Here is a 12,921-nt window from a genome sequence, read left to right as displayed (position 1 = left end):
GTAATCCTATTCTGCACTGACTGCCTCAAACATTTTTAAATCATTCAAAAACCACAAATGACCTTACATGTTCTTTATTTGTCATTATATCATTCAAAGAATTAAAGAAATACAAACACGTAGTTCACTACAAGATATTTTTTGTTAATACTGAAACAAGTGTTCACACAGTGAACACATATTAAATATTAATTTAATATCTGTAACAACCAATTCCTTTCGAAAGTAAGCAATAATCAGATATAGTATATTACAAAGATCACAATATACTATCACAATGAATCACAACACCAAACATGAGTAAAACAAAAGTCTATAGGGGCATTTAAAGACACAAAGATATGATATCATTTGATATTTTATGGATGTGCTTTAAGGCACCCTTGGCAAAGATTTTACCCAACAATTCTTTATACATTTTTTTTTTTTTCCATACTCCCATTTCTTAATTTAGATACAAATCCTTTTAAATTATCCTCTGATTTAACAGTTGGTACAAAATAAAATTTTTCTTTTCACTTATGAACTGAGGCATAATTTAAAACTCGGCTACCAACATATTTTACATAGCAGAACTCATGTTTTCTATAGAGAAAGAGGGAGGAGGGGTCAAAAAAGCATGATGCAACAATCAAAAGAAATTTTGCTGGCACAGAAATACATCATTATCTAGACTTCTCCATACTATGAGTACAACATTTTGAGAAATAACAGTACATTAAGCACGGATGAATTTAAATACATTGTTACAATTACTGTGATAAAAACTTTAAAAATTAGAAGAAAAAAAAAAAAAAAAGCTAGACTTATAAATTCAGGAATATATTGCACAATTACATACGTCCTGGATGGAAACAGGCATGTCACTTCGTTCCCTGAAACAAAAACAAATGGGCAAAGAATTTAAATCAAAATCTATATGGGAAAACATAATTAAATCTATTTAGCACATCATAAATGTTGCAACCAAAATATGCAATGATAGCAAACCTAAAAAATAAACAGGGTGAAGCAGCATAAAGTAAAGAGTTTCATAAATATTGGAAATGAAAGTTGGTACTTATTACTGTTGGACAATACACAAATGTACAGAGAATCTCAGAGTTTTCTATAACACCTGCACCTCTGACTAAAAATAACAAGTCACTCACCAAAATGATGATTCATTTGATCCTAAACCTTTAGCATTATATCTGTGGTAAGTGATTACACTGCCTCATTACAGTTCAGTTCAACAATATTTGATGGTAATGATAGCACAAACATGGCATCCTTAATATAGCCCAAGTAAAGAACCACATATGAGTTAGGTACAAAGACCAGAGCACCAAATGTCATCCTTGGTACCTTGTTTTATCTATCACTGAATGTAGTGTGTGTGTAGGGTGGGGGGGGGGGGAGTTCTTTTTTTTTTTTATGAAAGATGTGATTGAAGTGAGAGGGAGGAACAGCAGCAGCATCTTGTTTAAAAATGAAATTAGTGGAACTGTCACAAAGCAGTGAAGCATGAGCCAGTTATTTTACATAACAATATAAATATTTACCAATCGCATCTTTCATAAAAAAAAGAAAGGGATATAAATTTTCTGAAATGAAATGGAACAAAGCATGTTAATTTTTGCGAGTCCCATTCATTTTCAACAGAGTGTGTGTGTGTGTGTGTGAGAGAGAGAGAGAGAGAGAGAGAGAGAGAGAGAGAGAGAGAGAGAGAGAGAGAGAGATTTTAATTCCAACAAGGTAAATAAATAAATGTCTTTAAAAAGAATAGTAGATTTCATGCACACATTTTCCATGTGCTATCTGAATTGTGAGAAGTTCTCTTCTGCTCCTCAGTCTATCTGCATGGCCATCAAATGTAAAATCATGTCTAATGATTTCACATTTGTCAATCATGCCCTGCAACTGTAAAAGTAAAATAATAGCAAAATAATGTAAAGAAGCAAGTTTATACAGCATCAGCCAAAAAGACATTTCATCAGATTATCCCTTCTAATAGTGTGTAATCCAGTGCTTTCCAAAGTACTTTGAAGCTGATACACTATTTGCATGACAAAAATAATTCCACACCCCCGCCATTTTTGTTCCTTATTATGAAGTTTAGATTAAATGCAATGTTATGCACTTCCGTTAAGACCAGCAACATGGAAATAGGAGTCAGAAAGATAAAGCAAAACATGAATTACACTAAGAACAAACTTAACTAAAACATTGTGGGATCAATTACATAAGTTATTAGTTTTCAAAGAGAAACATATCTGAAGCAAATGAAGAAATAAATGTGGAAAATAATATTTTAAATAAAAAATTAATCAATCAAATAAAATTGGGGGGGGGGCAATATTTATTAGCCCTTTGAGAAATGATTCACTCTACATTATAAGCTGTGGTCTGATTCCTCTTACAGAATTTGAAGATGCCCCCCCCCCAAACAAATATACATAAATTGTTCTAACTACTCACTACCCACTGTAACGACAGGTGGAAATTTGTTCCATCAATCTATTACTATGTGACTGAAAGCAAATTTTTACATGTCCATTATTTTCCAATTTAAATCTATGTCCCATTGTATTTGTAATTTAAGAAAGGTTAAATGACAGTCATCATTTAGTTTATTCAAATCACATAAAGCTGAATAAACATTTCAATCAGGTCCCTCTGCAGATGCCCACTTTCTGGATGCTGCAATTTACAGAAATCTTTCGTGGCAATAATAACCCTTTTGTGTCCTTGAATAATCTTGTTGCTCTCCTCTGAACACATTTCAAAAAATCCACATCCCTTTCTAAAACAATGGGTTCAAATCTATACACACTGCTCAAGATACATACCATAGCCATATACAACAGGATAATCACCCGTTTGTCCCTGATAGCAAAATTCCTATATATCACTGACAGAATTCCATGAGCTGTCCTAGCACCATGTCTACACTGCTCACACACCTTCATGTCAGACTGCAATTACCAAAGTCTTTTCCATTCTCCACTACTCAGTGGAGATGATGTACCACTCAGTGGTATATTATCAAGGATTACTGCTACCCAAACACCAAATAGCCAGTGTATACTCCAGCCATTCAACAAACAAAATGCTAAATAAAAAAATTACAGTCCATATCTTATAAAATATTGAGCTCTTTTCAGAATTACATTAGTGACCCTCAAAACAGAATAAAGGAAATGTAGGAGAAGAACAATTTGTTTTTAGGAGGTGAGGAACAAAACTGCAACAAAAGTACCAAAATCTTCAAAGAAATAAATCTGGAAATAAACCAAGTGATCTGAAGCACTTACCATTAGATATATTTCGTAAGTTATTTAAAAATCTGGAAAAGACAAAAGAATGAATGGTAATATTATATCGAGAGGAAATGGAAATACAGAAAGTATGGAGATCAGAAGAGGTGTGAGAAAGGTAATGTGGCTTCGCGCCAACCTTGTTTAATGTGGGTCATATGTTAAGGTAGCAAGAGCAATCTATTCAGAAGAAAATTACTAAAAACAGTTTGAATAATTTATTTAAATATTTACATGAGTAAATATAATATCAATACAGTTAATAAGATAAGGAAACTGACTTGAAGATTTAAATTGTACAAATTACTTCTTAATAAATTAACATACAATCTCATTTGTATATGTGAGACAAATGGCAAGGAAAACATTTAGGAATGATTAAGAAAATACATTCAATTGAGAAAAGTGCAGGGGAGTGGGGGAATAACTGAGTGCATGAGATTTCAAATCATGATTTTTTATATGTGTTGAAGGGAGTTTGATTAAATACCTAAGAGAAAGTTGTGCAAGATACAATAAAAACTAGAAAGACAAATGACCATCTTGGGGAGAGAAGAGAAAAGTGATGCATACAGATAAAGTTTTAAAAACATGGGGAAAAAAAAAAAGAACACAACTGACAATGCTTAATAAAGCATTAAATAAACAGGGTATCATGCACGTTTTGAAATAAGGTTCAAGGAAAAGACTGATAATATGTTTGGTGTGGAGCTGACAAATGCAAAATACTGCGTATGGATAGCAATAACCCAAGAGTAATCAAACTACTGTACGGTAGGTACTACACTCACGGTAGTTAGTGGTGAAGGAAACAGACCTGAGGGTAATTTTGCAGCCAGATATGAAGTTCAGTTTTCAGAACAGTGCAGCTGCTCTGGCTGCCAGAGCAGCTCACGGTGTTTTGTCAATGACATACAGGAATTTTGCTAGCAGGGAAAAGGAGGTAATTATCCCCTTGTATAAGGCAATGATCAGGCCACACCTTGAGTACTGCATACAGACCTGGAGACTTCATTTTAGGAAGGATGTAGAGTTACTAGAATGAGTACAGAGAAGGGCAACAAAACTGGCGAAGGGAACAAAGGGGTGCTCTCATGAAGAAAGGCACAAGTTCTGCAAATTACAGCGTATGGAAACTAGGTACCTGCGAGGTGATCTGATTGAGGTGTACAAGGCCTTGAATGGTTTGAGCCGGCTCAGTGCAATGGGATTCAAATTACAAACCTGAGGGGGCATAAATTCAAATCAAGGAAAGAAAGTTGTAGAACAATGTGTGGAAATTTCCCTTTAGCCAGTGGGGAGCTGATTGCTGGAACAAACTTCTATCTGTTGTTGGAAGAAAAGTGCAACACATGTATTTTTTTTCTTTGCCACAAGTCTCAGATCATCTGACATCCATTTAGGCATAAACTTTGGAAAGCATTTCTTAGTTGGTTTAAAAAACCTAGTAGCTTCCAAGCTTAATTCCTTAAATGCTTCCAATTTAGAATTTGCTTTTGGTAACATCATCATCAGTTGTTACCACTGTATAGAATTTAAAAAAAAAAAAAACTGTCTGACACCATCATAGCAGCCTTTAAGAAAGCAAAATCCCTTCTCTTTATCTGTAATGGTAGTTCCATCTTTAAGTAAATCCTAGATCAGTATGCTGTAATGCATGAATAATCATTGCTGATAATCAGATTAAGAATATTACTCCCTCTGGTTTCCTCTTGAACATGCTGCTGTAGAAAACAATCATCCAATAAATCCACAAAAGTCTTGCTATTGTTTCAGTGACCAACCCACAAGTTCCAGTCAAATATATAGGACATTAAAAATCCCCATTATAAGACATTCTGATTCTGGCCCACTATCTTTCTCTGTACAGTTGTTCATAGTATTCAGTCATTAGGCTTATAAATGATGATATAACTACCATCATTTTTGCTTTCCCAATGCTTATGTCATACCAAACTGATTCAACACTGCACTGTTCACCCATGTCAACTGGATGCACTGCCTTTGATTTTGTGTTTCTTAACTAACAGCATAACCCTCCCCCGTTCCTACCCTGTGTATCATTTTTCTACACGTTGTACTCCCCAAATTCCAATTCCGCGTTCCTTATATCTGTTTGACACGACATCTCTGATATCCCAACAATATCTACCTTTGAAGTCTTGATCATCACGTCAAATTCATCAACTTTATTTATTATTTTATTATACTGCTAGTATTGGTGTATATGCAAGTATACATGCACCTATTCTTACTATTAATTACCCTAAGACATTAGTTACCTAAGACTAAGACTATTAGTTACCCCAGGTATTTACTTGAACCATGGTGACTCCCAGCAGGTCTTTAAATCCACAGCACCTTGCCGTCCAGGATGCTGCTCATTCATTGGAATGTATTGACAAGCAGTGCAAGTATCACTTTCACTTCTGCCTACCACTACTATTAATCTATTAGTCTGTGAATCACCTGAAGCTAGCAGTTTTCTGACCCATCTAACTCTGCCTCGATAGCATCAGCAAATATTCTTTCACCCTTTCTATTTAAGTGTATCCCATCTCTGCAGAAGCAGTATCTCCTGTTAACAAGCACAGACCAAGCTGAGAAATATTCTACTCTATTAGCCTTGCACAATGTCTCCAGGACCGAACCAATACACAAAGCTCTTATCATATACTCCTTCCTTCTGTGTCTAGCAGAATTGCAGACACTCAAGTTTAATCCTAACTCGCAACTTTTTTTCAAAACTGACCTGTACCTGTTAAGTAAGGCTGCAGATCTAATCTTAATGTCATTAGTGCCAACATCTATTAGAGAACCCTACTCAAATATTATACCTGTACTGCCCCTTAATAATGGACAAGACAATCCCACACAACAGACCAGACACAATCCTCATCAAAAAGAAGAAAATGGCTACCTACCTGTTCGACATAGCAGTGCTCAACACCAGAAAACCCATGAGGAAAAGATCAGGAAGTACACAGAGCTAGACATAAAGTCAAAGAAATGTGACATAAGAAATGAGTAATAACCATTTCCATCACCGTTTTAACCACTGGCATGCTGAAGGGCATGAGTGCCAAAGAATCTAGCAGAATAGTCCTCACAAAGAACACTTTCACAGAACTCCAGAAAACTGTAGGATAGCAAGATAGTTCCTCGACCAATAACACTGACCATAACTACCCACTTGGTACCAGTACTCACACAATCTGGACAAAAATTGGGATTAGAATATTTAAAACAGTAATCCAACCATGGATGAAAAAGAATAGAAATCTCACAAATCATCGTATTTTGCATTATTGCGATGATAAACATGTGGCTGATTGTGTGTGTGTGTGTGTGTGTGTGTGTGTGTGTGTGTGTGTGTGTGTGTGTGTGTGTGTGTGTGTGTGTGTGTGTGTGTGTGTGTGTGTGTCGAGAGAGAGAGAGAGAGAGAGAGAGAGAGAGAGAAAGAAAGTGAGTGTCTCCATTAGAGAAGAGACCACATATGCAAGTGCCCACTGCACAAAACTATTTATTACTTAAAAGAGTGGAGATCAATGTAGAGTATCAAAAAATCACAAGAGAAGTGCACAGAGGTTGTCCGCAGGGGGGGTCAGTGCTGGGACCACTCCTGTGGAACATGGAGTACAGATGAGTAATTGGTGACTGACTGGGACCCGTCGGGACGAAAGCATTCGCAGACGACCTGATATTGACCATGGGAGCAGATTCCCGGGACCAGTTGGAAACCCAAGAAAATCAGGCGCTGCAGCAACTCCAGCAATGGGCTGCAAAACACCAGCTCAAAATTTCACCCATAAAGACCTCTTCAATCCTGCTTAAAGGAACCCTGCAACTGTGACAACCGCCACAAATCAAAATTAACAATGTCACCATCAAATTTGTAAACCAACTTAAGTACCTAGGCGTAGTCTTGGACAACAACCTCACATTCCAGCCACACCTTGTTGTTGTTATTTTATTTTATTTTTTTTAAGGGTATTAGCAACTAAGGCCATATTGCTCCGGGGATATGCAGTGGTCATTCCCCGACCTTTCCACATCCTCCGTATTTGGTGGGCACGGGCTCGAACCCCAGTCTAATCAAGAAGCGTGTGCTATGCACTGTTGCTCCTGCCCACCTGGCTATTGAGGCGCCCCCAGCCGCACCTAAAGTACATTAAAAAAAAAAAAAAAAATCAGGAGCTATTCTGCTCTTGTAGCAAGAGTTACAAGGAAAGATGGGGGACTCAAAAAAAGAACTCTGATGTTATATTACAAGACAACGTTCCTTGTAGCAATTACTTAAGCCTCAGCAATTTGGTTTGCAAAAACTGCATTGGCAGTGAATAGAAGAATCCTCGACATGATCCAAAAGACCATACTATTAACTATGATGGGTGCATGTAGCACAGTTAGTACGCCAGCACTGCAGGTACTCGCTGGAGCACTAGTTTTGGATCTGGAGGCCATTCACACAGGTCTGCTATACTTGCTATCCAGGGGAGTGGCAGCCACACATCTGGACTACACAATTGACCAAGCGAACAACCTAAAAACAGAGAAAACCAGACTACTGACCCACCTGCTAAACTTATGGCAGAGATGGATGGAGCCCACCAAGGGCAAAATAACCAGAAGATATCAACCAGACCTTCAGAAAATCTACCCAAAACAGCTGGCCTGGTACTTCCCAGGGTAACATATAATAACATGACACAGACCCTACAATGAGAAGCTGCATGGATTCGGACCCCAACTGTACGTGCGGGGAGACAGAAAGCTGGAATCACAGTCTACAAGTGCTCACAATATGAAGAACTCAGAGGGGTTATTATAACAAAAATAAGATACCTACCAAAGGAATTGGAATCCCATTTCATAGATACTGAGGATGAATATAGAGCATTATCCCAGTTTACACAAGACCTCTTCATCAGGAGAAGGACATTAATCAGCATCCACAATGACTGGCACCAAAGTACCACTATTGAGGCACAAGGATGGGGCCTGCCCCATGAGTGAAGAAACTTTAAAACAGAAATGCACCAGCAGCTGTCAATAGCCATATGGCAATCTGAAGAGGGCACTTTAGCCGCTTTACCTTTATACCTACATCCTGGGGGTGGGGGGGGGTGATGTTTTCATGCTCTCCCCTGCTCACCACCACATCTTCTGCTTTGGTGGGGCAAGGGCATGCCCCACTGAAAACTGGGACTACCTACTCTATTGGCCCCATATTTCTGTCTTTCTCCCGACCTCTACCTACATGCTAGTGAAAAAAGCCCTACAAAAACTTAACATGTCTAAATTACCTTATAACTTGGCCTAGAGAAACCAAGCAATTCTACCCCTATGTCAACACGTCTTTTTTTTTTTCCCTTCTCTATTATATATATATTTTTTATAGGTCCTACCTGCCGAAATATCAGAGTGAAACTAAGACTACTGGGTTCCTGGCCTGCCTCCGTAGGGCATAAGTGAGGCAGCATTGGGCCTCAGCAGGGGTGCAGCAGCTAAATGACCAGATGAGTAAGGTAAGGTAAGGTATGTTCTTGTCAAACGACACCTGGGATTTCTCCCAACTCTGCGTGTGTGTTTTGCTGTATCGAGGACAGTACACTGTCAAGCCTAATAATAATAATAATAAGCCAGAGACTTGAAAGTATGTGGGCCATGTCTGTGCAGTGTGATATGCTGTGCCCATTGTTTGACCAGCTTATTGGCCGCCAGGCCCCTAGTGGGGCCTGACGTTGCCCATACCCTGCCACGTGGGGACTAGCCGGGTGTATCCAGTATCACAACAAATTACTCTGGCAGGTCCTGCCACCTAGTTTCCTGAGATTTCAGTGGCTAGGGACCTTTAAAAAAAAAAATTTTTTTTTTTTTTTAGACATTTGACATTAGTGCTTAATGAGATTGCTGTTTGGAAATCGCTGGTTGGGGTTGAACTCTAAAGAGATGTGTTATAGGCATAATAGGTCGGGAGGCATAATAGGTTGGGCAAAATTTTGATGTTATTAAATTTAGATGTGAGGCTATATGCTAGATATAAAAGCTAATAGTGTTTGCTGTCTTAGAGATTTAGACAAAATCGGTGGAATTTAGACATTGATTAGAATTTGGCAGCATTGTTAAGGGTGTATCCTGGTCGATTTAGTGAGGGGGGGGGGAGACTGAAGATTGGGGGGGAACAGACAGAAGAATAGGAATGATAGAGAGTAGGCATCCCCAAAGAGGTCAGTGGAGACGAGCCCCACCAGGCAAAGTATGGGGGGTAGGCAGGGGGGGAGACTAAGATCCATCTCCCCCCCTGCTGGGGATGGGGTTTTAAAGGGAACTAGGTTAGAGTACCCAGTTCAGATCGCCAATGGCATGCTGGCAGCAAAGCCGCAGAATGTCTTCGTCAGTGTCATGTCCAAGCAGTGTCGAGTCCAGTATGAAGGTCAAGCTGCCCATCCCGCTCCGGGGTTGGATATGTTAGCTGGCGGTGGGGAACCCACCAGGCGAGGGGGTGGGAGAGGGACACATTTATTTCATTCATAATCTGCATTCTCACTCTACTTGCATTTTTATATATATATATATATATATATATATATTTTTTTTTTTTTTTATCCCACAGGCCAGGGGGGGAATGCAGCGATAGTGTTTATGTGGTTAGTAAATGTTTGTTAGTACAGTTTATGTAAAGTAATGTAAATTATTTTTAACTTTGTATTCTTCCGGCCAATTACATTTACTCTTCCACTCATTCCCATTCACTCTCTCTTTCCCTCATGCTAGGTCACTCTTTTGTTCACCAAAACTGCCATTTATTCCCTTTCAGCATAATTCCTAGTTCACTCAGTGCCCAGCCTATTCATTCTATCTTTCATTTTCATTCATTTATTCTTCTTTCATTCTACATTTGATCCCATTGCTACTAGCTTACTGATATTTTTCAGTTAATCTGCTTCCCTGGCTGCCTGAACATCTCCCTCTCCTGCATGGTTACTTATTTGGTGTGGGGCCCTAGGTTCCTACACATGGCAGGGTAGTCCTAGGGAGTTTTGTTATACAGTAATACCCCGAAGTTACACGATAGGTGGGTCCGACGAAAATCGCTTAAGTCGAATTTGCGTAAGTCGGGGTACAACTTTGCATATAAATACATATAAATTTTGCTTAATTGGGACCAAGGACTAACAAAAACACTAGTTTGGAAGAAAAATATTAATAAAATTGCAGTTCTTTATACAATTTAATACAAAATATGTATTAAAAAAACAAATGACTTACGTAAAAAAGTTATTTCGATGTCGATGGCTTCATAAAATCTAACAAATTCGTCTGACGACACAGCGCCTTCTTTTTTTCAAGCAGAATTTCTTCGTAGCAAGCTAATAATTTTTTTATTCCTTGCTTTGTAGCTATAACACGTTCTTTGTTGGAGTCTATGTTTTCTAAAATTTTTAAGCCCTTTTCAATTTTCAACCTGTCAAGTTTGCAATTGTGGTGTGCTTTTCGCCGTTGCTTCATTTAGGCCTGTAGCACGTGCAATATCACATGGTCTTTCATTTCACCAATTTCATATTTTTTCTCTATCGACAGAGGCGGACTGGCCATAAGCCTTACCGGGGAAACCCCGATGGGCCGGTGTGATTTTGGCCATAAACCATAGTATGAGGCCACTATAAATTTTCCCGGGTAAGAATTTTTGACCCAGTCCGCCTCTGTTTATCGATAATTGCTTTTCTTTTTCTCTCTGAATCTGCAGTGTCTTCACCAGGATGCTTCCTTTTCACACCTTTTAATTAAGTATTTTACTCATTTTTAGGGAATAAAGCACAATTACAAAACGAGGAGGCACGCTTGATATGCATAAACAAAGCTGCGCGCATGTAGCAACTGAATAAACAACACGATAAAGGCAGAGATACACTATTAACACCTCACATTTCTGGGGGTTACTACCATAAAACAATAAAAATCCAGTTGTGTTTCTGCTAGTGAAATCTGTTATAAACTGGTAGTAAACTCAATCTAATTGCAGGAATTGTGTTGGTTTTTATGATATTATGGTGAAATGTGTTTCCCCTTCACTGATATAAAAAAACATAAAAGCAGCAAAGTTGAATTTTGTTCATCTTTCGCTCTCATTCTCCGCCGTCGCATCGTATATCGATAACATATGAAAAACGACCTTGAAGATAGTGGGCGACAGACCAAACGAAAAAATCAAGAACCGCGTAACTCCGAGTTCGCGTAAGTTGGGGTATTACTGTATCAGGTTTCTGTCAGGGTGCAGAATACTGCTGTCCTAACAGTTTTTAAGTCATTGTTTGGGCATGGTGGGAAACTTAGGCAATTTTACTATTGATTATTGTCTAATTGCTGGGGGGATGAATTGCCATTCTTTGGATTGCTCTGCGCATTTCGAATACTTTCTGTGTGAAAGATGTAAAAGCTTTATAATTTTGCTCTTCTATGATGAACAGATGTTCTTCTCCCCTGGGAAGGGGACCAATCTGTGCTATTAGCTCTGTTCTGGGGATGGCATATATTATACATTCACATAGAATGTGTGTCCAGTCTTCACTTTTGCCACAGGTGCAGTTTGGGGTCATCGGTCAGGCCTAAGGAGGTTAGTTTCGCCTTTAGGGAGCCGTCACCTGTCAATATAAATGTTGTAAAAAGTTCAGGGGCATACCATTTAGGTAGCTCTGGTGCAGGTACAACACACCTCAAAATCTCTGGCCTGATACAAAGCTCACTCATGGAGATGGGAGAAATCTCAGGAGCGGTTAGACACAAACATACCTTACACATGGGTTTGCTACTTTCCTGCTAACATGGACCCATTAAGATGAAACTCTCCATCCTAGGCATTACTAACAAACCACTACGTCACTGTGGACTCCTTGAAAGCACCTAATGTACAGATGCAAACGATACGAAGATGAGACAACTAATAACAAAAATATATAACCTACTGCAAGACCAGGATCATCAGATCCCGAATGATGAAAGGAATTACAATACCTTCAAGATATTTGCCCACGATCTCTTCGAGAGAGAAAAAAACCTTCCACTCAACTAAGACATAATTCTGATGTCAAATGGCTCTTCAGTAGCAACTGAAGTATACATCCACCCATGACCAAACCAAACCTGGCAACAAAACTGACAGTACAACCTGGATGCCAGGAACAATGTTTCACTGGATACAACACTTACCTGATCTGGATCTGGACCTTGACAACCTGCATCTCTGCTGCCAGCACCATCTGCATCACACTCTCTTGCACGGTACCTGTAACCCCTCACGCCTGGCAGGGGGAGGAGAGTTCTGTCTCCTCCCAGCTTCTTCTAGTGAGGCATGGTCTTGCCTCTGGCTGATTGGGGTTGCCTTCCCTAACGTTCTCATACTTCTGTCTTTTCCTCCCGGTCTTCAGTCTACTCACCTCCCCAATCTATCTATATGCAAGCGAATACTCCACACATATAAATTTAAACTTGTCAAATTAACCGCGATCACCAGTTTTTTGGCTTTTCCAACTTCAGCATTCCCCTACAATTTTTTTTTTTTTTTTTTAAGGCCCTAGACACTGAAATCTCAGGTAACTAGGTGGCATGGCCTGCCAGAGTA

General features: G+C 38.9%; 1 protein-coding gene across 4 annotated transcripts in view; it reads right to left on the bottom strand.

Moving 5' to 3' along the window:
• snama (something that sticks like glue) overlaps positions 1-12,921 on the bottom strand; it is a 489,984-nt gene that overhangs the window by 347,478 nt on the left and 129,585 nt on the right. For all 4 annotated transcript variants that reach the window (XM_090377736.1, XM_090377737.1, XM_090377734.1 and 1 more), the window contains one exon: positions 842-875. In XM_090377736.1, coding sequence (XP_090233862.1) covers positions 842-875 — 34 coding nt within the window. The remainder of the gene's footprint in view (positions 1-841; positions 876-12,921) is intronic.

Source organism: Mastigoproctus giganteus, chromosome 7 (genome assembly GCF_048544385.1).
Source record: "Mastigoproctus giganteus isolate SK-2022 chromosome 7, ASM4854438v1, whole genome shotgun sequence".
Taxonomy (NCBI): domain Eukaryota; kingdom Metazoa; phylum Arthropoda; class Arachnida; order Uropygi; family Thelyphonidae; genus Mastigoproctus; species Mastigoproctus giganteus.
Note: the sequence above shows the minus strand (reverse complement) of the source record. Positions and strands in the feature narration are given on the sequence as shown.